Source organism: Macrosteles quadrilineatus, unplaced genomic scaffold, assembly GCF_028750875.1.
Source record: "Macrosteles quadrilineatus isolate MER2022 unplaced genomic scaffold, UCM_ALF_1.0 Scaffold_2__2_contigs__length_208266976, whole genome shotgun sequence".
NCBI lineage: Eukaryota > Metazoa > Arthropoda > Insecta > Hemiptera > Cicadellidae > Macrosteles > Macrosteles quadrilineatus.
The window spans coordinates 138,551,734-138,579,714 of NW_026542595.1; the positions used below are offsets into that span (position 1 = coordinate 138,551,734).

The 27,981-nt window shown below is 30.6% G+C and overlaps 2 protein-coding genes across 3 annotated transcripts; both read right to left on the minus strand.

The window, feature by feature from the left end:
- Positions 1-15,899: 15,899 nt before the first annotated feature.
- Positions 15,900-20,811, minus strand: LOC128987487 (peptidoglycan recognition protein-like). The gene is made up of 4 exons (XM_054408353.1): positions 20,619-20,811; positions 18,467-18,677; positions 17,297-17,427; positions 15,900-16,617 (listed from the first exon to the last, which is right to left on the minus strand). The coding sequence occupies exons 1-4, from the start codon at positions 20,683-20,685 to the stop codon at positions 16,499-16,501; spliced, it is 528 nt and encodes a 175-aa protein (XP_054264328.1). The 5' UTR covers positions 20,686-20,811; the 3' UTR covers positions 15,900-16,498.
- A 1,213-nt stretch (positions 20,812-22,024) lies between these two features.
- Positions 22,025-27,724, minus strand: LOC128987950 (peptidoglycan recognition protein 1-like). Of its 2 annotated transcripts, none has more exons than XR_008490299.1 (4): positions 27,626-27,724; positions 26,597-26,935; positions 24,457-24,584; positions 22,025-22,549 (listed from the first exon to the last, which is right to left on the minus strand). XR_008490299.1 is itself a non-coding variant. In XM_054409079.1 (4 exons), the coding sequence occupies exons 1-4, from the start codon at positions 27,671-27,673 to the stop codon at positions 22,278-22,280; spliced, it is 780 nt and encodes a 259-aa protein (XP_054265054.1). In that variant the 5' UTR covers positions 27,674-27,724; the 3' UTR covers positions 22,025-22,277. The 2 variants fall into 2 exon arrangements, 1 of the variants encoding a protein (XP_054265054.1); XM_054409079.1 differs by having other exon boundaries at positions 26,604-26,935.
- Positions 27,725-27,981: the final 257 nt, after the last annotated feature.

Here is a 27,981-nt window from a genome sequence, read left to right on the forward strand (position 1 = left end):
ACAGTATATAATACAAATAATATATTTAAAAATCATTTAACGTAATAAAAACATAAAGGAACTTCAGTAAAAATTAAAATCTTCACGTTAAGGCATGTTAACACGTGCGAACATTTTTCTTGTAAGAAAATATGTTTCTATTATTTTTATGACTTTTGACGATATTATACCAGCGTCATGTCAGTATTTGTAATTGTTTAGCAAACAATCGAAATTCCTACAAAGTACTAAGACTAAGCACATTCCTCAAAGCTAACTTATATCTCAACGACAAGAAGGGAATGCAAATTGATTTTGTTTGCTAAATAAGCAAACACACTTCCAGCATTCCTTCCCAAGAGAACCTGCTTCGCTTCTTATTCATAATCAACTTTGAATTAGGGAATGTAATTTGCCTTTTCAAATCAAGATTCCATTTGTAAAGCTGTAACCCTAATGGAAATGCTGTAGGAATAAAATGTTGAAATGTTTAGAATTGTATTTTAATTGTTACTACACCGTTAATACTATTTACATTTGCTAATTTATTAATGGGCCCGCCAGCAATCAAATTAAATAAACAATAAGTCTTTTTCAAAATATTCCAAAAAAGTGTGTTGGATAAATCAAATCGTTTTTATTTATTTCATATAGCGGTAACAAATGTTTATTTTATTAAATTACTCATTTGAGTTTTTGTTTCTATTCTATAGACATATTGTAAAGGACCTTGCAATCAAAAATTTATGTCATTCAATTTTACATTATTATCGAAATTACCAAATTACAAGAGTAGTTAAACGTGTTCCTGAATTTAAAATCTTTTCTGGTAATGGTTTTATTGACATTAGTTATTAACCCCGTTTTTATTGTTTTCTGCACATAATTATCCATTTTACAACGATACAACACGAGTAGACAGTGTACTGATAGCAAACACTATTTACAGGATTTGACATTTTTTATTATAATATTGCGATAACACGATATTCTTCCAAAAAACTAAAATAAGACGACGGAAATATAAGTCAGGATTTCTCAAGTTATATAAAATGTCACTGCCAATTTCAACTTATCCCTCACAACTTGTCAATTCGCCTCCGATTTCATCCTCAACTCTTTAATGGATATCCATTAAAATCTCCCTTCAAGCGTTGAAAAGTTACAAGTGCAAGTTACAAGTTTAAGTGATTTTAACCGCTACAGCAATCTCTTTAAAAGATCCGAGAAGATAAATAAGATTTATCTTTTAATCTTTGCGCCGATTTAATACTAAAAGTAAAAATTTCCTATATGTTATGTAAAATTAAATTACCTCATCAAAAAGTTTCGTAATTGTATTTATATATGGTTTATGAAATTCATAGATGTCTATTAGCCTTAAAAGAAGGTTAAAACCATCGACTGTATCCACATACCTTTACATTTCTTAGAAGCTAATTAATGTGATTACTGCGTCGCATATAAAACATATAAAATATAGATTATATAAAGTTAGTTTGAAACCCCTGGCATATTATTCATAAAATCACCATATGATTTAGAAATATTAAACGGCGATTTTAATATTGTTTTGATTTTACAAATAATATTTACAAGCCTGGCTTAAGATAGGTGGTATGGATTGGGTATAGTTGTGTGGGGTGGATAAGGGTAGGAGTTAGGTGTAAGTATCAAAAACTAAAAAGATTTCATGATCTTGTAAAGAACTAAATGGTACAAAAGTTGTCAATAGTCAATTTTTTTGCTTAAATTACTTTTACGGAGAAATCGAAGAAATAAAACGTAGTCAGGTTATACGTTTACCATCTGAAACGGGAAAATAACAAACTTGGAACTACGGTAATTACATATTTCACTTTTATTTGTCTTCGTTCGAAAAACTTAGATTGCTCTGGTAAAAAAGTGATTGTTCTTGCATTGTACCTCCTGACAATGCAAAGTATATCACCATTTAGATCTGTAACACTTATTCAATTGGCCCATTTTAGTTGTATTATTATTATTATTAAAGGAGCAGCAAGAGATAGCAAACTCTGGTTTCCACAATTCTTTTAAATTTTGTAAACACTTTTAAATGAGGTATCACTTGAAGGGGCTTTACATTAAACATTTTTGAGTTGACCCAAAAATCCCCCATTTTTGGGAGACACTCAAAATATTCAAAATCATAAAATGAAACATCCTGCACATACTGCATGACTGCCCAAAGGATAACTCTGTAATATTTTCTTTAAAAAATAATTAGAGGGGAGGGGAAATGAATTTTTACACAAGAAAGTTAATGTAAGTGTGGACGTCATTAAACTTTTGACGGGCTGCCATTTTGGGTAGAGAATAATAGCGAACTCTGGTTTTCACCATTCTTTAAGATTTTGTAAACTCTTCAAAATAATGTGTTACTAGGAGGGGGTTTACATTTAAAGATTTTGAGTTTTCCCCCAAATCCCTCATTTTTGGGGGACACTCACAATTTTCAGAATCATTAAATGAAACTTCCTGCTAAGATAGAACTACCACCAAAAGTATATCTCTGTATATCCATTGAAATATATTAGAGGGGGGTTCATGACTTTTTATTCACCCTGTATAGATGCACCTAGGGCTTAAATTGGACCAAAACCACCGCATGACCTCTATTATCATCTTTCTAAAATTTGATGAACATAAGGATTGCAACAGTGATCTTAAGGACGCGATTCTCGGAAATCAAATATCAGACCTTACACAATAAGTGTTATCTGATTAGCATTGACATCTTCCTAGTCAAATCGACCTTCACCAAGATGGGAAATGAGAAGTTGCGGTGGGTAAAGTTGAGATTGACGAAGACATTTTACATCACTTGTGTAAACTCGATCAACCAATTTGTACAACCTTCCCCTGCACTTAACCCATGTCTCCACCCCCCCCCCACCCCTCCCCCACCACCACTCCATCGAGGCACAAGTTTAATCTGTTCAGGAATTTCCGCAACCTCAGTCGCAAATCGGTTTACTTAAATGTTTTTGCCGCCCGAGAGTTCGTTATTTGTGTAAGAGTAATTGGTTTATGCTTCCAGCGTACAAAATTGGTTTACTTACTGTGTTTTATCTTTAAGGAACATTTGACGTTTACGAATAACTGAATTTGTACTTAAATAATGTTGATAGTTTATTGATATGCTTAGTTATTCTAATATTGTGATAGTTTGTTTTAAATAAAATGTACAGATTTTGTTGAACATATTTCATATCCCATTGGAATTGTTTTTATACTCTAGAATTTATATTTATATTTAAGTTAAGACGCATGTATATGCCAAAATGAAACAATTATGGTATGCATTTTAAAACTTACTTTGAAAAAAATAGTTTTTTTTATACATTAATTAAAACATTACTTCTAGTATGTGCGTTTGTTGTCCAGTTTAATTTAAAATAACATCATGAGATAAAAAGATATAAATCGCAAAAGATTTTATATCTTTTCAATTATTACAATCAAACTCATAATCTAAAACCACACTTAAACCCGTTTATTGAGTCAGTGTGGGTTTTTATACTAATGTAACAAAACAGATGTAACAGCTCGTAGTTAAATTAAACTGTTGCGTTTATTTTGTCTAGTATGTCCAATATACTCATCAGACGGGGGTCGAGCTTAGCTCGGGTGAAGTAATCTGTTGTTAAACTACACAACAAAATCTTGTAAAAACTTTACAAAAAAATCGTTGCCATATCCAGTTCAATAAAATGTAAGACATTATGTCATGGAATTACTCAATTCACAAGCAATGTTGGAACCTAGCAAAGTTACTATAAAACGTAACCTAAACATATTCTTACAAAATAAGTTAACTAGTAAAACATTTGATTGTTTTAAAAGAGTTGGGTGAAAAATAATGTATAATCCCTATAAAATTTGTAAAGTCTAATATAATAAACAAAATAGCATTTATTTAAAAGAAAGGCCCCCTAGATTTTTTTTTATCTTTTATTTACTAAAGCTATTATAGGCAATACGCCAATGTGAAGATCTTAGTTAACACTGAAAGACATGAATACTTCTTAGTTAAAACCTATAGTTCCTTCTATTGAATAAAAGATTGAAATATAATGTAGCCTATGTGATGATTCGTTAGAGAATCGCGATTATCATTTTACATTTCACTAAGGGTGGTTATAACATCTTCATGTGTGTCGTCTGTATTTTTCTACGTATTAAAGAAACATTTCCAATGATACCACATATATTTTCACACCATCGCATTACCTGTAGGATAATATAAATTAGTTTTGGCCTTTTTAAAAGAAATCCTATGCAAAAGTGATTACAAATTAAATAAATTTAGAACAAATAGCATAAAATGAAATAAAAATTATTATTTGAAATCTATTTTACCATATATCAACAAATTACATATATTCAACGAAGATTTGTTCGAATGGTGTGCTTCAAGATGGGATTCCCTTACCTTCAGGTGCCCATTGACACTATATCCCTGGCACTTGGTCTTCAGTCGCTGGAGGAACGTGGTCTCATTGCTGACACGGTCCTGCTGCACAAGATTATCAACGGAGGAGTCGACTGCCCTGACATGCTCCGCCAAATCCATTTCAAGACTCCTTCCAACACAAGGTCGACTGATCTGTTTATCAAGCAACAGCACCGCACTAGCTACTCAGCAAACAGCACGATGGTTCGAGTCCAGGGAGCTGGCAACAAAGTGACAAGGCATGTCGACTTTTTTCTAGACAGCGTAACTACTTTGAAAAAGACGATCATCAGTCTCAGTCGGTCCTAATTAAAATTTGTTTTTCGTTGTACCATTCAAACTAATACTACTTGTCTGTTAAAAATTTCACTTTTGTCTTTGCAATTAACTTTAGGTTTGTCGTTGCTCTTTAATCAATTTAATTTTATATTAGTCAATCTATATATTTATCTTTCTCATTTGTTATTGTTGTTAGTGGGTTTGTTGTTACTGTTTCATATTTTTTATTTATTGTTGTTGTTTTAAATTATTTATTTATTAGTATACCTTTTGTTATTTTGTCAGTTTTTGTTTTGTTTGGCTAGGTTTGGCATTGTTACTGTTGTTTGTTATTAGATCATTATATATTGTATTTATTTCTACTATAAGCACAAAATTTGTTATTATCAATTAAGTCATCCTGAGTTTAATGTTTTGTTTTGTATGCTGTAAAATGGAGATGTCCGTTGGAAATAAATAAATAAATAAATATATAACCATCAGGTGTTGTATTTTATGATAGAAAAATCATAAACTTAGGGAAACATTATGAGTATTATATTTATATTTGCATCCGCTCAATGAAACGTTATTTACTTTAACATCTAAGAAGGAAGGTAAAACGATGTAAACTGATCTGCACTGAAGATATTCCTGAACAGATTAAACTTGTACTTCAGAGAGAGGGTTGACGTATGTAAGGTTATGTTTGTTGGGGATGATAAAACGGGGGTACAAGCAGAGTAAAGGAATGGGAAGAGTGAGAGGGGAGAGTGAATGGAGTGAGTGAGAGGGGAGAGGGGAGTGAGTAGGTAAGAGAGAAAGAGGGGGGAGTTAGAGGAGTGAGTGAAAGGAGTTATGAGAGGGAAGAGTGAGAGAGGAGAGGGGAGCGAGAGTAGACATGAGTTAAGTGCAGGGGAAGGTTGTACAAATTGGTTGATCGAGTTTACACAAGTGATGTAAAATGTCTTCGTCAATCTCAACTTTACCCGCCGCAACTTCTCAATTCCCATCTTGGGTAAATGTTTCTTTTACTTTTAGCGAATTCGGTACTTAGTAGGTAGTACGTCAACTACTCGCCTTTAAAATTATATATACAAACTTAAAATATTGTTTGAAAACTAACAAGAATAGAACAACCATTTTGCAAAGGACTAGTAATGTTTGATAAAATATGGAGGACAACTGGTATCGATCACCCATAACCCAAAAGTGGCTGCAATAAAATGTCAAACTTGCAACCCAGGGTAAACATTTGTTTTTCGCTTGCGTGAAGTTTCCACATAAATCTTCAGCCTAAACGTTTCATATTGGAAACTTGATGTAATTTTTCTTCGGAAAGTTTTGAAAGTGAAAAGAGATTTGGCAGGGTTTTACATCTATTTAACTATATACAGTTTTTACTGCTGTAATACATTTGTAACATTGTTTTATGATTTAAATATATTAATAATGTAAACTAAATATTTATTTTTTTTAAATGTAACAACGATGAAAGTAAAACTGTTTTCTTCCTTACAAGAGAAATTGGAAGTAATTGGTTTTTCAAAACTTATGCCGCCTAGAAATGAGAGAAAAACTAAATGTGAGAAAAGAGAGGATTTTGGCATTAAATTAAAATACGATTAACCACCGATGCAACTAAAATTCGATTTATAGACAAGTAAGAAAGGTATTTTAATAGTTTTTCTCCATTTATATACGTTTTATAGAGACATATAAAGAATAAAAGTCTGGTACAGTTATTTATTGATTGTAATAGATATTTGCTTATTTATTCATCTAAATTATTTATGTACGCTTGCATTATTTATGAAGGGTTACATTATTTATGTATCCATGTGGTTTTAAAGGAAATCTTCAATAAACAATAATTCAAATTATATTTTTTTTTTCAATAAGGAATAAAAATGAAACTCTCTAATAAGTGTTATCAAAAGTTCTTAATATAAAAAAAATGCAAATATGAACAAACCACAATAATATGATTAGTTGGGTTGTTTTGATAAGCTGAACTATTAGTTGTTAATTTTCAATCGGACATTTGTTGACAAGCGCTCTCTATTGTAGAGCATGTGGACATGCTAACGTGGTTGTTAAATTCAAATTCCTGCTTACCTCTCACCATTTAAAAATTTAAAACCTCTCCGCAGTATCACATGGCACATTTACAGCACATTTTTAAGAACACGTAGGTTTTATATTCTAATTCTCGTAAGGTATAGGATACTAAATAAGAAAGAACATGCTCTGATATGTATAGATTTAAAAAAAATTAGATCACTTTAGAACGTGAACGAGCACTTTAGAACATCAAAAAGTTCCCGTAATGAATAAACATTTGACATTTGTTGAAGGTTATTGCAAAATTAGAATTGTTCTATGAAGGTGTTTTACAATAGCAAGATGTTTTATAACTGCCTAATCACATTGAGAAGCTGTTTTAATACAACTCTTCTAGGCTGTTGCTCATTTTGTATAAATCAACCATATACAGTATTTTAATCTACTGTACTCTTCAACATGATTAATTCCATCCATTGAAATATGTTATTTATTGAAAAATAATCGTTTGGACTAAATGGTTTTATATTTGTAAAAATAATGGTGTTGGTTGATGTTTTCCACTTTTTTGCAGTTGAATTATAGAGCAATAAACGTCACTGTCAATCTTATCCTACAAATCCTTTCCGCAATTTGTAATTCCCTCAGAGTAGATTTTCCGTTTATTCTGAAGATAAGCTTTAAAAACATCGGTTTAAGTTTGTTAAAACGTTTTTATCGTTTAACCGATCCCAGAATAACATTGTCTGTTTGGTTTCACCCGACGAGTTTTCTTAAAAGCGATTTCTTTCCGTTTAAAAATATAAGTAACAGTAATTGCTGTATACAAATAATAAAATGTATGTCCTCCTGAATTATTAAATCACGAATACATGTACATTAATTTGTACCAAGGTTCATCCGGTCCAACATATAACCTAAACTTTAAAGAATCATAAGGCATAATTATTTTGCCATGAAACATTGTGATTGATTACTAACAAAGATATCTATAAAATAAAATTTGCTTCAATGTTTATTTTTGGGAGGAGCGAGTTGGTCTAGTGGTTAGAGCGCGGGACTTCGGTAACTGATGTCCCGAGTTCGAATCCCACCAATGGATTTTATCTAAGTTGTAATGCCGCAACCCCTAGGTCTAGCCTGAAGTAATGTGAAAAACGATTCCGAGCTCGTGCTTGGCATCCTAGGAAAAAATTGGTTTTTTAGATAAAATAGATCATAAAATATTCAGATTCAACCGTACCATAAAAACTACAAAATAATTCCATTTAGTTTAAGAGTAAATGTAATGGTTTTAAAGAACATAAATTTTGCAAGTAGGTTTCTATGTCAACTCATTTCAGTTTCCCGGCAAAACATAGCGTTATGAATATGGTTGCAGGGAATATAAAAGGTAATGTTCATAAACGTGGGACGCCATGGAGTATTTACAAAATGACAACGTCGTTCATACAGGTTAATATACTCAGTTTATTAAACCTAGTTCATACACATTAATAATTTTATGTAATAGTACACAGTAAAGATTAAGCTACATCTGTGTAATCAATTTAATTCGTGCTTGTCATTGCAAATTTAAAGTAATAATCGTGTACAAATCGTATACATGTTTCTGTGTTAAAGAACCTACAGTCAGAAATTTGACTATGATTAAATTTCCAAACCATGTCGATTTGTAATTTACCACTGAGAGATAGCTTATACCTTGGTTTGTTATGTTATAAATCCCCCAAAACATAATATGTCATATGAAATCAAAATATATTTATATTTCATTTATGGATTTTTATTGGATTTTCCCATCTTAATGCTAGCAATTAAAATGTTTGTTCAGAGGTAGCAAATAGAATATTAACATTACTGTTATGATTTAAGCAGTAATAGATAATAACACTTAAAAGAACCTCCCTTTCAACCATCAAAAGTAGCTAAATAGATTAAAAGTTTGTAATGACATTGAACTGAGTCGTTATAAGTTAGAAGTTAGAAGAGAAAAAGTTCCTAATGGGATGTAAAAATTTACTGCACGTGTTTTGCGCTTCATTTCATTTAATAGAGATGAGTTCATGGAAGCACTTTTCGGAATGGGTTTCATTTAGTTTTATTTTCATATTTTCAGTTTAATATAAATGTATGTTTTTTTCAACAATAATACTCTCTGGTTCCATTAAGAACGTTTAAATGTACTTCATTATTACCTTCAAAATATTTAATAGACATAATTAGACTTATATTTTTCATTTCATCATGCTTGGTTTGGGATATTAGCATAAATATTCTTAGAAATATATATCATTACATGAACCTTTCATAGGGTGTAATACCATTAAAAACAGTTTTACTTATTCGTTAGGAAACATAAGACGTGCTTTAGTTTAAAAATAAGTTGCTCTTTCAGTTTTGAAACTAAAAGGTTGGTCCACAGAAACAAAACTAACAGCAACACACTCTCGGTGATTCAATTTTAAGTTTTTAAGCAATTTTCATTATTAAATCTGTTATAATCTTATGTGAGAATCGAATTGGTACTATATGGCCATCATATGTGCAGTTAACGGTTTTAATAATTAAAAGTTATGGCAAAAATCGAGAAATAGTTATTAAATCGTATTGTACAATAATTACGTAAGTAGGAAACAAAAATATACAATACGTTGTTTTGAAGTTTTTAATCGGTTTCAGTTTTGTCTCATTATAAGGTTGTGGTGTAGTTAATTTTACATTAGTTAGTTTTACATGAGTTAATTGTACATCAAATATTCAATTCTATTCGTTGTTCGCTTGAATTGGCTGTTATCCTACAAATAGTTTTGATAATAACATGTAATTAAATGCTGACTTTTGTTCATACATCTTATCCATTGAAACCATTACAACTTAAGCCTGGATATATCGTAGACGTATCTTACACGTTATAGTTAAATGAGTTTAAACTCTATAATTTATTTCAAATGATTACTAGCTGATGATTATTTTAGCTTTTCTAAAATTTATAGCTTTCAGGAAAATAACAAGGAAAGTTACTTCGTAAATTTGGCCTTCTGATATAGGTTTGCTGTCAACATAGATTGGAGCCACCGTGGACGTGTTAAGAATATATTGCACTTTTAGATTTTATAGGGCATAGATAACGTTTTACTTTATTTGATATAGTTAAATATTTTAACTGTTGATTTTTAAGTTGGTTTTTAGGTATTTTTAACTAATTATATACACACGAATACCCAAACAGTTTTGAGATCGTTATAATTATTTTTATGCCGTTTCGTACTCGACAATTTTTTAATGCTTTAACAGATAGTTAACTAAAACATTTACCAATAAAATTTAATTTTTTTTTTTAACTATTAAAAAAACAATTTTAAAAAAACATTGTGTAAAGATTGTATACTGCATAAATATGTTTTGTTTATTTTTACATTTATAGGGTATCTTTAGAAATTGTAAACAGAAAAATAAGTATTGGTACACAAAATACAAATTTTTCTTCAAACTTCAGCAAAAACAGCCGTTTTTAATGCATGTGTGTCGGGTCTAAAGTGGTATTTTTACTCTCTGGGGAGTAAAAATCACCTGTTGTCAACTAAGTTGTAAATTTCAATTGTAAACAATCGCATGTATCGAGAGTATGTATTGGTTGTTTAATCGGTTATAGTTTATTGTTGCCTTATTGTAAATAGTTTGATATATCGATAGTAGAATGTACACTAAAACAATCGTAATTTACGACAAAGATTGAATCACTTACGAAACAGCTGCTTCTTTCCATTAGCAAATTGAATTGAAAAAAGGTATAAGTCGTTTTTAGAGGTTACTTTAAATGAAAACTATTTAGTTTTGTAATGTATTTTGTTCAAATAATGGTGAAATATGACGGAAATACAGTTCGGGCAGAAAGTGACTATTTTGGACCCGAGGTCAAGTTTTACGATCGAGGCAAAGCCAAGGTCGGAAAATGAGCGAGGGTTGAAAAGAACCTTTTTGCCGGTGTGGTGAACTATATTTTTCCGTCATATTGCGCTAGTATTTGATCAAAATAGGTTACAAAACTAAATATTTTCCATTTAAGTTATGAAATATACTATTCAGATATAATTATTCTTATTTCGTTTTAAAACTACTTCTTATTTTATTTCTTAAAATACAGGATAATTTCTGGGGATAAAATTCAGTCGACTATAAGAAACCGTATATGTTATGAATACCTCTACAAAACTGTAATTTTACAAAACAGGCTAACTATTCAAATACAACTCATTTACATGCAGGTCTAAAACAACTGTGAAATTTTAATTAAACGTTCAAGTTAAAAGGAGGATAATGATGATTTCTGAGAAAATATATAACTAACGTGTGGTGAAGATAATATCAGATTGGTTGTGACATTTACCTTAGAAAAGTCTTCCAACTCCCGAGATTTGGACCTGGATTTGTGTCAGGTGTTGCACTGCTCTCAATTTTATACTTTTCTGTATATTTTTAACTCGTATTAGACATCCTCTCGTAGAGCTAGTAATTGTTTATCAACCTTAAACGTTATGTTCCGTGTACAAATTAAATGTGATCATTTTAAGGCATTTTTAAACTTTATTAAAACAACATTTAAGCATGAAAAACGTAACTTGGGAGAGCGTATGTAAAGGAAGTTTGCTAATTTATCAAAATAAATTGTGGGTTTAAAATTAAAAAGTTTATTACTGTAAAATACAAACCATGAACCTTTTACTAATCTCTTTTCTAGTACAAAAAAGGTACACGTTACCACACGGTAAGTGTATGTATAATAAGGTAATTATTTTAGATAAATAACAATATTCAAAAAGTATTTTATATACATTTTGTATATTCTTTATGATTAATTATATAGTTATACATTAACAAAGTCATATTAAATATGCCAATTAAAAACTAGTACATAAATAAATTAAAAAAAAACTAAAATAGCTTGGTTACATTGAAATCATAATTTTAATGGAATAAAACATAACGTTCTAATTAGTGGGTTTGTTTTAAGAGAAATTCTACCGACAATTGAAATATTTTTGAAGGACTGTTTGTAATGTTTGGACGGAGTAGGATATTCACCAACTTTTGTATCTAATTAAAACTTTTGAGTGATTTCAAAGCGGACAATTATTGTATTGTAAACAGAATTTGTATTAAAGGTATTTAAAAAATGATCATTTAAGGAAAAAAAATTCTTTAAGATAAATTATAATTGAAATGACAATAGGAATTGAATATTTATTGAGAATAACTAAGTCATTGTCCTTTTATCCAGGGAAAATGTGATTTAATAATTTCCTTACAAGAGCTAAATCTAATTTAAAATGAATTACGATTTGTCTACCTACCACTAATGAGACAACGGTTGGATGGTAAAGCCTTTCTGTCAAATAAAACGGATTTCATATCGTATTGCATCGAAAAGTTTAGACTCGTCGAGAGCTTTATTTTCATATTTAATTTTCCACTTTGGAAACTATTCCTATTAGTTTTTGCTACACCAACCAGTTTGATTATTACTTTTAAGTAACACCTCTATGTTAATTTTACATGCTCAAGGTTGGTTCTAATATTTTTCACTGATCAGACAAAGTTGGTGTACATTTTTCAGGAATTTTACTAAAGTTTATTTTCATCTGTGAATAAAATGTGTTTTTAATGAACGAAAATATTCATACTTGTTACCAATAGTGTAAATTATGATAAAATAGCAGCTATACCCGTGCCTTGCAACGGGTTCAGTATTCAAAAGAAACAATCTTTGAAAATGCCTTAACAATGGTTTCACTCCTACCATTAACTTAGAAATTAAATTGAACTGTATTACTTAAATTGATCATAGTACGTTTTTGTTAACTCGACTGTGAACACTTATTTAGGCTACCTTGATACAAAACCAATGATAGATTTTAAGATATAATAAAATAACATACTGGATGATCTGTACTATAAACGAAAAGCTATCACACAATTAGTTCCAAACCTGTAAACAGTGCAATTTTCTAACATATTTTAGTGAAATTATAATCAGGCAAATGGAAATTTGCTTAGTCTGTAGGTTTGCTGCGGCAGGGGTATTATATTACTGTTTACACAAAAATATATCTAAAAGATAATTCTCATAAGACTCAGGATAAGAGCCTAGTTTGATACAGCAATTATTATAGAATCTTAATTATTTACTATAATAATGAATAATTTCTTTTACAACGAATTATTCTATGTGACTTATTATTACAGCGTTTCGCAAATATTCGAACAGACTCAGGAAACAAATGACTGTAACTGAAAAAATCCTATACAAATTACATTAACATTTTATGGTTTGACAGATCCGCTTAAGTAATGTTAAATAATGTTTACATTCAGTCGAATGACATCATTTATTTATGTTTATGATCCATACCGTTTCAGTTGTAATATTCATGCAGTATTTCATATGTTAAGAAAAATACAGAGTGTAATTTTGGTGTGGCATAAGATTTGAATTAGCCCGAAGGTGTTGAAGATTGTTGAATAAATTCATTTTAGTTCGAAGATTACCCGCTAAAGATAAATATGCACATTTGACCTCTGATGGGTTAGTGACATATTAATCTATACTTATTTAATACGCAAGCAGGTTTTTTGTGACAATTACTCCTCCGAAACTACTGAACCGATTGACATGTTTTTGGTGTCATTGGAAAGAGCGTAACGTGAAGTTGTGCAGGAAACTTTCTTTTTAGGGAAATAATTTGAGAGTGAGGCCCTGGGGCCCTTTAAAGTTTCGTATTTCTCCATAAGATTAACATGGGAAACAAACATTGTTATGAAACTCCAGCTGTTGTCAGAAATTAAAAGTGAGAATAAGAACATATGTTAATTGTAAAATTGTGACAGAGAGGTTATGCAGAAAATCAGGTAGTTAATGGTTATTTGGTGCTATTAAAATAAAGACCAAAATTTGTAAACGTACTGGCGACAATGGGTGATACCATGCAGACAACATTATCATTGACAAAGACCAACATTATTGCGGCTATAAGTGGGAAACATTTCTACAATACACTAAAAGCCAGATCAGCTTTTGAAAAATGATAAAATATTTACAAGAAATGTTGATTATATTGAACCGTTAAGTACATTGTGAGTATTATCATTAGTTACGTAATCTCTGAGTTGACTCTTTTAAACTCATGAGAAATTATGACTTGTATTTGTTCTTAAATAAGTTATTTGTTTTTAAATAACTCCTTTACTTCTTTGCGATTGCTCGATTTCGAGCAACTTGTAAACTAGTACACTTAAAATGCATGAATAATCTGTAACATGAGTTAAAATAACAAAAACAGTTCTTGTACCAAAAGCATGTTTAATTTTTGGTAATATTATTAATAATTTATCGATTTAAGCAGGTTTTACAAACAAAGAGAGTTATTCACACTACGCCATGTAATAGAAGTTTACCCTTCATTTTTCTCACAACAAACTTTGCAGACTATTTAACAAAAGTTACCATCGGGGGATTTGTGTGCTAACAATTATTCAGTTTGTGATGAGCTCTGGATTACATTCACAAATGCTCAGTTTGCCGTAGCAACTTAATGGTCCAAACATTCACTATTTCACAAGAATATTTATTAGATTCATAGTGAAACCATAATAAAGCTCTTTTAATGTTCTTCACACACTAACAAATTGATCATAATCTTAAATCGGGAATCAAAAATCAACAAAAATACTATTTGTACACATTATAGAATGCTTAAGACCGTGTTAATACATAAACTGAACCTAAAATTATTTTTATTTTACAAACCTTTTATTGTTACGTTTTACCCTTAGTTTTTGTATTTTCATATAAGTAATAAGCTATAATGTTACTATGATAACTTAATAAAAAACCACCAAATGGCTAAAGTAATATTTGAGAAGGAAATCACAAAAATACAAATGAAATCACAGGGATAGATATTTGTAATCTTTAACCACAAGAACAATTTTTAGGAAGGAGACATAGAAACATTAATTATTTTTTTAATAGTATGCTTGACATCCAACTGAAAAACTAGCAAACAAAATTATTTTATGTCCAAAATTTTTCAAATCAACTATTGACTATGCTATATTTGGTATAAAGGATTTTCTTAGTCCTGCAGGATTGCTACGACATTTTATATATTATATATTATATTTGATATATTTTTTAGGACTTTAAGGCAACTGCAGTATCTAAATTTGTAGGTTTATACGAAAACACCAATATTTAATTACATTTAACTTTTTCAGCTCTAGGGAAACTCTACATTAAATCTTCGCCCATTCAACTCCTGGAATTCCAAATCACATAATTAACTTTAAGAACTATAAAAAATTTTAAATGATCAAAGAAACTTGAATCTAAACTGTACCAAAGTTAAACTATCTACATTAATAAGATACTCCTAGAAGTTTCAGTAACGTCGCAATCAGGGGTCCAAAACTTAAGATGATTATAGTGAAAAAACATATTTAAAACTGCAGAACTCTCCATAGAAATGTCCTCTTCTCCATCTCGACTTGGTCTTTGATCATCTTCATTGCCAGGACGCTGATTCATTAAAACTTTAAATTGAATTTTTGTGAAAGAGACCTAATTAAAACTTACTCAAAGAATTATTTGGATCGTTGGTTTTTCAATAACGCTCGTTTATTAAAGTATGTACGTATTTTATTTTATTTGTTAATATTTCGAGATGTAAATCCTGTTTTCTGAAAATATTATTAAATTTAGAATACTTTTTAATGAATTATGTGTCATGTTAAATTGCTCGTGAAATGTATTAAATATATTTTGTTGTTGAGTTCATAGTTTTATATTTTACAATACTATGTTATCACGAGCAATCTAAGATAGCTATTTGCAAAATCCATGGATGGATGGAAAGAGACCAACATATTGTAACAATAAAACAACATATTGTTTTATTTTGTCACTTAAAATAATCTGGATATGTAATTACATTTTAATGTTTAATGACCTTTTTTAAACTATGGAATTACATTTTTTAAGTAATTGTACTCTCCTAATCAACTATCACAGTATACAAGTATCACACAACAACAAGTACAAGTACAAGTATCACAGCTGCAAGTTACTTTGACACATTTCAAATAAATGTAAAACTCAAAATAAATGTTTAGTAATGTCTCCTTGCTTTAATTATGTTTTCTCAGCCGATTTTGTTTCTTAATTTGTAAATTGCATTGAAGGAAAATATAATTACAATTTAATAAACAAGAAACGTCGTGCTAGTTTGCCAACCAGACTTACGGGAGAGAATAAACACAAGTTTTGAGGACTCGGTATTTGAAACATATTTAATTTGTATGTTTTTGCCTGTCTATTGTACAGTAGTTTCATTCCATCGATTTCGTGGGAATAATATTGTTTCTGTCTGAAAATGTTCAAGATTGTCAAATTCATTTACCAGTAATATTCTAAGTCTGTTCAAAGTAGTTTTGCAACCAGTAATTAGTTTAATTAACAACTCAAAAATGTACTGGTTGAAAAACAAGACAATGAGTCTAGCCTAAGACCATTAGTAGAACCTGTATACCACGAGCAAGTAGCAAAACCAAATTGGCTTTTATCAAAGTTCTGTACCTCAAAAGTACTCTAACTATCATGTTCCTTTCCTTCTCCACAATTAACGTATGTAGATTTAACAACCAGCTGAGCAACATTAAATTCTACAGAAACTTGTGTGTTTCCTCAATCATCGTGTAGTTTTTTACGATGTAGCCCTTTTCTTGTCCAAACATGACCAAATTCAATTGTTGCTCCAGCATTTGAAAAGGCAGGTCATTTTCTGTAAAAGAAATAACTAGTTAAGTAGTATTCCTTTAAATATATTTTCATTAGAGGATAACCAATAGGTTTAGTTAATAAATTGTTATTTAAAATCAAAATTTACTCATTTAAATTTTATTTTCTTTACATATCCATTTCGTGGTTTGTCTATTTGATTATTAATAATAAGAAATTTTGTCGACATTTTGATTAAGTCGCACTTGTCCTAACCTTTTTGATCTATAGGCATAAGTTACGAAGTTTTTTTAACCTAATGGAAAAATGCACGTTTTGAAGACAAGATGTACTGAGAGTTTTGAAAACTTTAGTAGACATCCTATCTATGTGTACCAACTGTAGCAATTGTTTTATTTCAAAAGATTATAGTAAAATAAGCAACTCAAGAGTGTACTTAGGTCAAAAATAATATATTCTCCATTTATTTTTTGTTACCTACTGAGAATGAGTAGGTGAGATAAAATAATCTTGACAGTGAGTTCTCCTATTGGTTTAGCTTTGCTAAACAATCGGCGCATTTGACAATTATTTACATCAGCACATTCTGTAGGTAGCCCAACATAACTAGGTCTATGTTAATCTTTAACCTAAAACTTGCTAGAATTTCAACATGGAAATAGAATATCTAGTTATATCTAACCAAAGGTGCTACACTACGTTTACTCTATTTCTATACTCACTGCCGTTGTAGTTGCCTATGTAAGCTATGTCTATCCTGTTGCCATGGTAACGAGCCCAAGGTAGTTTGGTGGATGATCTGTGAAACCACCCTCGTCCTTCAAACACCTTCTCGTTGCCCCCGATTATGAAGCTGAAACAGTAAACGTAACAAAGGGTATTAAAACATGTGGTGCGTTCAATCATAGATAAAACATATAATAATACTCCCTTAGTAGATTTCTCATCCTAATGGAACAGCTGAAGACAATTTTATTGTTAGTTCTGTACGGTTTATGTAGAGGTCGTTTTTTGTTTACAATTTGTTTCCCGTTAATAAAGTCATTTAAAACCTCGTTTAACCAAATAATAAGATCTAATCATAAACAATAAATTGTCCCCTAGTTATTTAACCAAACAGTAAAGCACAAATCAAGAAATTAACCCTAAAATAATAGAAACAAAATTTCGTCGACACTAGCGCCCAGTGTGGCGTACATGAACTAGACATGAAAAACGAGCTTCAAAATTTACAATGGGATGAGAAGTCATGGTTCAATGTTTTTGTTTCCAGGGATATTTCAAGATCATATTTGTATGTTATGGTGGTTGAATGGTTATGTTTTCTTCCGAACTAAGCTGCATAAGATTGACAGACAGATAATTAATTTCTTATTATTGAGGCTATTGATGGTTTGATTTTTACAACCCCAGTTTTAGCATATTTCCCATATAGGGAATAAGCTACCGTAGTACTCCTGGTAAGACCTGGACCTTGGACCAATTTACTTTTTCGTTTTAAGGTCCCTAGAGGCCAAAAACACCATCCGTTCAAATTCAAATATTTGTACAATGTTTTATATTGAAGGGTCGTTGTCCGTATAAAGGTTAAGGAGAAAAATTAAAATATTAAAATCCTAGTTTTAATCTTGTGGAGAGTAAGTGAACTGATGTAGTTTACTTTTTATAGATTTTCATCAGATTTGGTAAATTTTATACCACCCGACTAAACATTTAAATATAAAACACATTTTATGGCATCCCTTGCATCAGCAAGCCTCAGAACTAATTAAACCTAATGTTAAAATGTCTAATAAATCTGGCACAAGGAAATATTTGTGTTAAATTCCATTAGTCTGCAGGTTTGCTGCTGCGGTGGTATTTTACATGACTCAGTGATCAAGTCAACCTACTTGTACATAATGTCGTCATCGTCCTCCATATGTATTCTCTGCATGTCCATTACTCTACGCACACACGTGTTGTCATCAACACACTCCGCCATGTCAGTTCTGTAGTACACACAGATACACTTGACAGGATGGTCCTGTAGAACGTAGTCCTTGGGGGAGCGAGCGTGCCACTCATGGCGGGGGACTAGGATCACAGGCATCTGCTCGTGGCCTAGAAAAATTGTCAGAAAATGTTGTCTCAGTGAATTATATTTTCCCACTATTGGTCCCGTCCTGGTGTCTGTGCGAGGAACGTATCAGGGAAAGCAAGGGCACAAGAATGAATGGTACGGATAAAATATTGTTTTTGATATCAGGAATTAAAATTTAATAAATTTTTCCATGATTTTTTAGTGCCGAAATACGTTATTATTCAATAATAACACGCACCTTCGTTCAAGTGGGGAGCGGGATCGGGACCTTATTATTTTCAATGAGCGGACCGAGTGAGTAGTTTTCAAAACACCAGTCATTCATAGACAAACTGTCTCGGATAAGGGGGAGTTACTTCTATGGTGGATAACAACAGCTTTGTTTGGCCTTTAAACACAATTATATTTGTTTTAAAATATTAAAATTTAGAATTACTAGCTACATTTTATTTATGTTTGTAGTTAACGTTTTATCATTGACTAGTCAACGGCTTTATTAACCACGTTTTACCCTTTTTTCCTAGACCATAAAATTTAGTGTGCCAATAAGAAATTAATATCACAGTAAAAGGGAAGGGAAATAAAAAATTAGATTGAATCTCTACTTCTAAATACGATGTTAAAACTTGTATTTAACATCTGTGGACAAGTTCCAAAATTCCACTAGATTAAAATGTATAACAAATTTGTTTAACAAATTTTTATATTGAAGAGAGGTATTTTATTTTAATCACCCTGTTTAAACAATGTAAGATATGAAAAAACCCAAAGTAAACTAACCTCAATTTTTTACTAGACTTGCGAGTCTCGTATCTTTATAGAAATATTTACTTTACTGAACAAAGTGAGAGAAACTGCAAAGAGAGTCTGGATCACTTTAGTAAATTGAAACTGGGCGACTCTTTGCCACATAATACGAGCGATCTGAAGCGAATATTGTCACCGATGTTCAAAGTTCCAATCATTTCAGCAGGTCAGTGATAAAATAGTTTTATTTAAATGCGTGTGTCTCCATGCCCAATTTATAAACGAATTAATAAGAAGACATTTTTTTATTTATTTATTTAGAACCTTAATCACACTTATTTTTACACTACTCTACTTCTCTGTGAATTACAGCTCTGTCAGAGGTTTAATTATATATTTGACTAGGTAACCGAGTGTTAACTGTGCTCGCCTTCATATCTGAAGGTTGCTGTGCTGGTTCAAATCTGGCCGAAGATGCCATTTTTCATTGGGTTACCAATAATGCTATCTAATATAATTATATATAATATAATATAATGCTATCTGTCAACGTTGTATAGTTATAGAACCAGGAATTAAATCATTCCTTTACAAAAACGTACATTAAAAATAATATATATACTGCAAACTATATACTGCTGCCACTGCTGTTTTATATATACTGGAGGGGGGAGACAAGAGGCAAATTAATTGTTTACGTGGGAAACACATTTTTAATTAATCTTAGTAGCAATATCAGTAGAGTATACAACCAATTCCACTTAAATTGTGAATGAGAAATTATTAAAACTACATTAACTTGAAAACCAAAGATTGAACTGAGACTTTTCAGGTATTTAGCCAATGTACTAGACATGGATATCGTCCCAAACTCAAATAGTTATGGATTAGAATTAATGAAATGAAATGAAAAATCATTTATTTATACAGGCAAAGTTAGGGCCACATGGCCCTTTCTTACACTTAACCTGTACTTTAAAACATAATATAAATATTTTAACATAATCAGCTTATACAATAAAACAAAACAGAAATCATAGATACAGAAACTTTTAATTTTAGAATTAGGGGTTTTGGTAGATATTTTATATGCATATTCAATTTTATTTTATGTACATGAAATATGGATAATACGTATACTGATTAGTAAGGGTTCAAGCACAAAGTGACAAGGCAATACTGTGTACAATTATTTCATGACTTCTTCGACTTACCTAAGAGTTTGACAACTAATTTTTCAACTCTCTTGTAAAACTTTTTATGACTGAACTTCTTGACCATCGCCTCTTCTTACAAACGTTATTTTAAACAACATATCTACAAGCTAAAGCTTGGTTAAGTACCTTTAATGAATTTATAACTTTGTTGGTTGCAATCAATTACAATAACTTTGTAGAGTGTGGTGTAACAGAGTTATTTCCTATGTTATTGAAACAATCCACCAGAAGAATTATAGAGATAAAGTAAGATGTAGTTTAGATTACATAAGTGATCATGTGAGTTGTCTAAGGCTAATATTCGATTTGAGATCAGAAAATGTGTGGTTTTAACTGTTTTGAACATTAGGGCAAAAAGTAGTTTGGGTTCTTTAATTGTTATTATATTTATTTATTGACAGTTTGTAAAACAAGAAATTTTGGTTTGGTCGAAAGTTTTAAGACTATAATTATTGTGATAAATGACAAATAAACTATGCCTAAGACTTTTTGATTTCATTTGTTCTTGTGCTGAAGGTGTGTATTCCCCCTATGAACTCTTATATTTCAACAGGGGTGAATACAAGTAAACACAAACCTGCAGCTAAAGAACTAAAGCTATAACAAATGTAATAAAATATAATTCGTGTTATTGAAATTAAAATAGTACTAAAACATAAATAAGAATTTCTTTATTCGAGTGGTCAAATAGTACATACATTCTTTAATATAATTTGAAATATTACACATTACCATATTAAACTATTCTTCAGAATACGTTCTTATTATGTTTTTTTATGAAAACGTTAATGGTAAAAAGTAAATGTACTTATAATCAAAATTTATTAAGTTTATAAAACTATAGTTGTTGAGTAAAGTTATTGGTATTGGCTTTGACAATAGCTTAGGTCATTTAGTTATTAAATTTTCATTTCCATTGGGTTAATTCCAATACAGATACTGGTGAATTCTTTTTTAACCACTTAATGGTAATCATAAACCACATTGACCACCACATGGTAAAAACAACATTGAATAATTCAAGAACCAAAACCAACTCATTTAAACAGGTGTTTATATAACTGTTGCATTTGGATTGCAATTGAACCCATTTTATATACATTGCACATTGGATACAGCTACATAAAGTACATCCACCCTAAACCTGTTGAATTTTTACTATTCAAATCATAAATATATTTTTTTATCAGTACATTTAGTTTTCACTATAAATCTATTTTAAACCCAAAATATTATATACATTTGTCATACTTACATACCAGTTATTATACTTTAATATCTCAAAACAGCCAAATTATATTCATTAGTTTTGAATCGGTTTTTTTTTTTTTTGTAAACGTATAAATATTGTCATTAATCTTGTAACAGCGTTATTGTGGCTATTAAAAATATAAACCTTTGTTTACAAAGATTATTTTATTTACTTTTTAAGTATTAATACTTTTTTAGCATATTTTCAAACACGTTATCTCATATTTGACAGGTAGAATATCATCTGCATCGTCACTTTTCATCTACACTTGAACTTGTCAATGTTAATTTAGTTTAAAATAGTCATTTATGAAGATGTACCAATTTGAAAAAAGTACTTTGATTTTGCCAATACCACATTACATAGTAAACATTTACATTCACAATCTTGATCTATTTCAAGTATCAATAATCATCCCAGACGTTTTCTCGATCACCTATCTCTTCAAATAAGCTCTTTGGTTTCTCTTCTATTTTAGGATTTTCAGGATACCAGTCTTCTATTCTAAACGCATACTCCGGATGCTCTTCTTTCTTGCCAGGTTCGTAATCACAACTTCCCAGACAACAATCGCTTTCTATCAGACGGTATCTTTTCAGTAAAAATTCCTGAGTGACTCCATAATGAGCTAGGTCTATAGCCAATCCAGCCATGGCGATATCTTGGTTTTCATTACCTGTAACCGATTTAAGTTTAACTTAAGTAAATACCTTAGTATGGCTTGTGAAAAAAATTAATACTTATTTTCTCGGTTACCGAGTGGTTGCACTGCTCGCAATCAAATCTGAAGTGTATTGGTTTCGATTGCGAGATTGCTTATGGATCCAGAGGCCATTTGTCGTTGGGCAATCAATTAATGACGCTGTCCAACAAGAGGTACACGTTAAATTGTAACAAAACTTGGGATTGGACCGTACAAAAAAGAATGCCAATGGCATGAAAAACTCACAAATATTGGTTGTAAAAGTGGTGTATATGTTAATGGTTTAATGCATGTAGCTAATTAATTTTGTATGTCCTAAAATATGAACAAAGACCATCATAAATCTACATTTCAAAAGGTGTACTCTAATAGTCCTTATAAATATGAATGTCCGACTTCCAACACTTTTATCGTTACATCTACGCTTATACTGTAAACACAAGAGGGTAATTACAACAAAATTAAGACTGGAAATCGATTTAGATCTTTCAAACCGGCCTATAAGTCAAGGTAAAGTCTAAAGCATCAAGGTAAAGGTCTGATGATAAGCGGAAAAACAGGCCGAAAAGTATTGCAAAGGTAGAATATTATATTATTATTGTAAAATATATACTACCTATCTTGTGAGATATGTGTTTTACCTGTATTGTATCTTCAATGAGTAAACGACAATCAAGACTATATTGTATAATACTTATGTCTAAGGTTACAAAAACCCCTTGGGAAGCTAGCTAGTGGTAGAGTGCGGGACTTCGGTCCCTGACGTCCTGAGTTCAAATCCCACCGAATCACTAATGGTTTTTATCCAATTGATAACGTTGCAACCTTAGCCTGAACTTATGTAAAAAAACATTCCTGGGCTCGTGTCCAGCGTACTAGTAAAAAAAGTTACAAAAACCTCAAATATAAAAAAAAACCTTTCATAGATACTTAATTGAACATAAAATATATTGCACTAAGGAGAACCAAGGAATGATATTGACAGTCACAAAAAACAAACAGCATTACTTCTTCTAGCAAACATGACTACTACCACCACGGTATTACTTTTCCCAATTACTTGCGGCCATTTTTCATCACAATCAGCCTTACAGAGGAAGACGTCTGTAAACAAGAGTTTCAGAGAATGAAGAGAAAGCAACTGTGAGTGGTTTTGAAGGGTTTTCTTTGTTGTAGAGGAGTTTACACAGTTATACAAACACACCTCTTTCTCCTCAAGCAGCTGTTCTTTTTCATTCTTTTTCGTGTTTGGTGTGTTGCATAAGTATGCGTTAAATTTAACATGTACTTGAATAGTTTATAACCTTTATATTGTTGTTCATTTTTTTTATCAACAAAATATGAAATTATAATCCACTATGCAACGTATTCATCTTAGGTGTCACAATATTAACAGCTGATAAATCAAAGTAATAAGCTTGTCAGTCATGCAACATTAATAAACAGCTGATCAAATTTTCAACACTATTACCGTCTTTTTTTAGTTGATCAACAATGTTGATGGTCATTAAATTATTCAACAACATAAACAGCTGATCAATCAATAATCAATAAGTGTTGATCACACACTTTTAAATTTAATCAGAGACGAATAAAAAAGTAATATCACCTAAAACGATCTGAATTACCAGTCATTTATTGGCTAACCACCCCCGTTCTGTTATATTTATGAGTTTGAATTATCTACTTCATTTAAGTCCTTCTACACCTAAAAAGCTCTTGTTAACAGTCTTGACGTCCCTGTTTAATGTTTATTATTTTTACCCCATTAGGTGGACAATGAATAAGACCCCTAATTTTTTTTGTAAATAGAACCATAAAATTTATAATTTATTGAACTTAGGTTTATCCTAAGCTTACACAGATAAACAGAGACTTACCACTATAGTCTCCCAAAAAGGCGATATCTAGCCTCTTACCACGAAGCTCAGGATATTGGTATTTTGGTTCTGGTTGGATTTCCCACCCTCTTCCTTCATACACCCTATAGTCAGCTCCGATAAGAAAACTGTTAAGATACGACAAAACATGTATCAGTGTTGTCTTGAACAAAATGTCTTCAATTTTGTAAGCGAAAACTCCTAATGTCAACTCATACTTTATCGAGGAGTTTTAATTTTTTTTATGTATATATATATATATGTATATAAAGCTTAGAGAAATCATTATTGACTTTTTGAGTTTTAGCGAATTTCCCATATAGGGAATAAGCTATTACCGTAGTACTCATGGTAAGACCTGGACGCGGGACCGATTTTTTTTTTCGTTTTGATGTCCCTAGAGGCCAAAAACACCATCCGTTCAAATTCATATATATATATATATATTTATATATTTATATATATATATATATATATATATATATATATGTGTCCGTCAGCACGATAACTCGAACAAAAATGATCCGATTTTGATGAAATTTGGTACAAACGTGTAAACCTACGTTTATTCGAACGAGTTCGCGATCCAGCATGATCGGACCATGGGAACGGGTGTTTACGGGGGGTTTTATGGGGTAAAAATAGGTTTTTCCCATTTTTGACCCAAAAAACATAAAATTTAGCAATTTATTTCCAGACCATTTTGTAGAGCTTAAAAAAACAAATAATTTAGTATATTGAAGCGTTATTATGCGCCTAATGGTTACGGAGAAAATTCCAAAAAATTGTAAATTTAAAATTCCCATGTTATTCTTATGGAGAATAAGTAAACTGTTGTAGTTTGCTTGTTTATGAACATATTTTGATCAAATTTGGAAAATGTTTTTATTTCTTACTAACTATTAACATTTTACAAAAATAAAAACAGTTTTACCCTCCCTGATGCAGCACACCTAAGTGCTTGTTAAACAAATTATATTTAAATCGGGAATAAATGTTATATTTTTAAGTAGACATTTCAGTGTAAATGCAATCAGTCAAATGGAAATTCGCTTAGTCTGCAGGTTTGCTGCGGCGGGGGTATTTAGATATCGAACTTCTTCTAAAAAATTATTATTACAATAGTTTTGGGGTTTTGGTGATTTTCTTTAATAAAGGGGCTTTCTGGTTAATTTGGCATATTTGATCTTTTAGTAAAAATTAAATATAGACAGAAAATTTATTATTTAGTTCAATTGTTTTATGTATAAGTAAGCTTTAAACAGTAGAATGTACCCCAAGTGTGGCTAGAAAAAAACTATGATTATTTAAATAGATTAGTAAATACAGTAGGTACTTTGTTAATTTATAATAGTATAGTATCAAATCACACTATAGTATTTCATTTTATAAATGGTGTGCTCAATGTATACACTATAAAGTCTAGTAAAGCATTTCTTAAGGGGTATTTACTAAGTGATAAGGTTAGCAGGTGTTGCTTGCAGCTGAACTAAAAGATTAGTCTCTTAGATATAAGGGCTGTATATTACCCTGTTGCTACCCCTGGGATGTTTATTTATTGTGTTCAAGCATTATATTTTTGTGTGTATCCACGCCTACTATTGATATAATACTAGCTTTTCCCACTTTCTAAACGTTAAATTACGTTTTATTGTGACTGGATGTAAAAAATTAAATATATTTTTTCTTGTTCAGGTCAATGTATGACGGATCAATTTTAAATGTGATGTTTTTCCATCTACTTATTCTAAATCTTTTTAAACCGTCTTGACCAAAAATAATATTTGTTCTGTTTTTCTTGAGAGCAGACACACATTAAATTTCAAATTTCATACAGTGAAATTAATATTCAGGCTATACATTTTTATGTGCAGTTAAATTTGTTTATAAATATATCATTTCTCACCAATCTTATTTTAATTGTAGGCTACAATATTCAGTTTTTGGTTCTTAATCATATATTATGGGATCGTATATTAGTTAGTTATTATTTAAAGTAATTGGTTATTGATTCATTTGGAAATGCAAATGATAAATTTCTACTATACTCATACAACAACTTTCATACATTAGTGTCAATACTATGATCTCCTGTCTAATCACTAATACCAACTATATAAAAAGAAACTGCAAGAGTTACCCATTACTTGAACGCTATGTCCGACATCCCTTCCGAGATATGTTTCTTCTGCAGCTCCTGTATTACTTTAACACATTCTTCATCAGACGTGCACTTTGGTACGTCAGTTTTGTAAGTTATTGTAACATTAGCCACAGGATGTTTCAAAGCTAGTCCTTTCCTCTTCTTCTTTGCAGCACCCCAATCTTCCCGAGAAACTATGCATTCTGGGAACGAAGGCAACCCCAAAGATCCCAATGTGTCTGCGGGAACTCTTTCTTCTTCTGGTTCCCTCTTCTTGTCATCATCACTCTCGTAGTCTCCCTTATCGTAGCTGACATCACTGTCATCTTCTGAAAGCTAAGATAAATTTTGAATATTCTTCTGAAAGCTAAGGAATATTTATATTTTTTTTATTTAAGGAATGTTTGGAATATTTATATGGATGGTAAAGAATGTGTATAATAATCTTTTAAAATGTAAGGAATGTTTGGGATATTCTTTAAAAAGGTAAGGAATATTTACATTTTTTCTTAAAACTATGGAATGTATGAAATATGTTTTGACGGATTAAGGTTGGTTTACGATATTCTTGTGAAATCTTTAGAATACTAAGAATATTATTCTTCAATCCAAAAAAAAAAAAAAAAAAATTCATCATAAGTAATAGTTAAGCATGTCTTTTGCAAGCAGATATCTTTTTGCTTGGCATGGTTCCAGTGTTTGTTGATTTTTACTTGGGGCCTTGTTTTAGGGAAACGGTATAATTTTGATAAAATAAACTGTTTGGTGTTTTTTTTAATTTTTTTTATTATGTATCTACATAAACGTATATCACAGAAATATATCAGAAAGAGGGAGTTTATTTTTACATTATTGATTTTAAGTTATTTTAAAATTATATGGAGACAATTTACTACAAGTGCATCTTAAATGTATTTTTAATATACAAATAAACTAGTGTTGATTTTAAATATGAAAAATCTACCTCATATTTAAGTTTACGAAATGCCTATTCCCTACAACAAAGACAAACAAAATTTTACTTACAGGATTTCTTGCTCTAATTTTTTTAACAACCTTTTTAGTGACACTCATATTTTTCACACAAAACTTTCCATTACTTGCCGTTTACTATGAACAGAAACCAGTTCATCACAGCATGTTTATTTACAAGTTATATTTTAAAAGGGGTTATCTAATAGATAAAAAACCGATTATAGAACTATTGTTTACATTATGAGTTATATGTCATAAAGTAGTTTTACTGATGTTCTAACGTGTTTATTAACAGAAGTTATACTATATAAATCCATTATAGAGGGTGGTAATGAAGTCCGAAGACAGTTAAATGTTTTCTAAACGACAACAGATATATCAATAAGATTTGGTACATCAACACCACA

Coding starts and splice junctions, on each gene's coding strand:
- LOC128987950 (XM_054409079.1), bottom strand. CDS start 27,673: ATGAGTGTCACTAAAAAGGTTGTTAAAAAAATTAGAGCAAGAAATCCT. Junction 24,585..26,603: donor ATGTCGGACATAGCGTTCAA/GTAATGGGTAAC, acceptor GTATCTTAACAG/TTTTCTTATCGGAGCTGACT. Junction 22,550..24,456: donor CTTTTTGGGAGACTATAGTG/GTAAGTCTCTGT, acceptor AATCGGTTACAG/GTAATGAAAACCAAGATATC.
- LOC128987487 (XM_054408353.1), bottom strand. CDS start 20,685: ATGGTCAAGAAGTTCAGTCATAAAAAGTTTTACAAGAGAGTTGAAAAA. Junction 18,678..20,618: donor ATTAGTTGTCAAACTCTTAG/GTAAGTCGAAGA, acceptor CAATTTTTCTAG/GCCACGAGCAGATGCCTGTG. Junction 17,428..18,466: donor GATGACGACATTATGTACAA/GTAGGTTGACTT, acceptor TTACTGTTTCAG/CTTCATAATCGGGGGCAACG.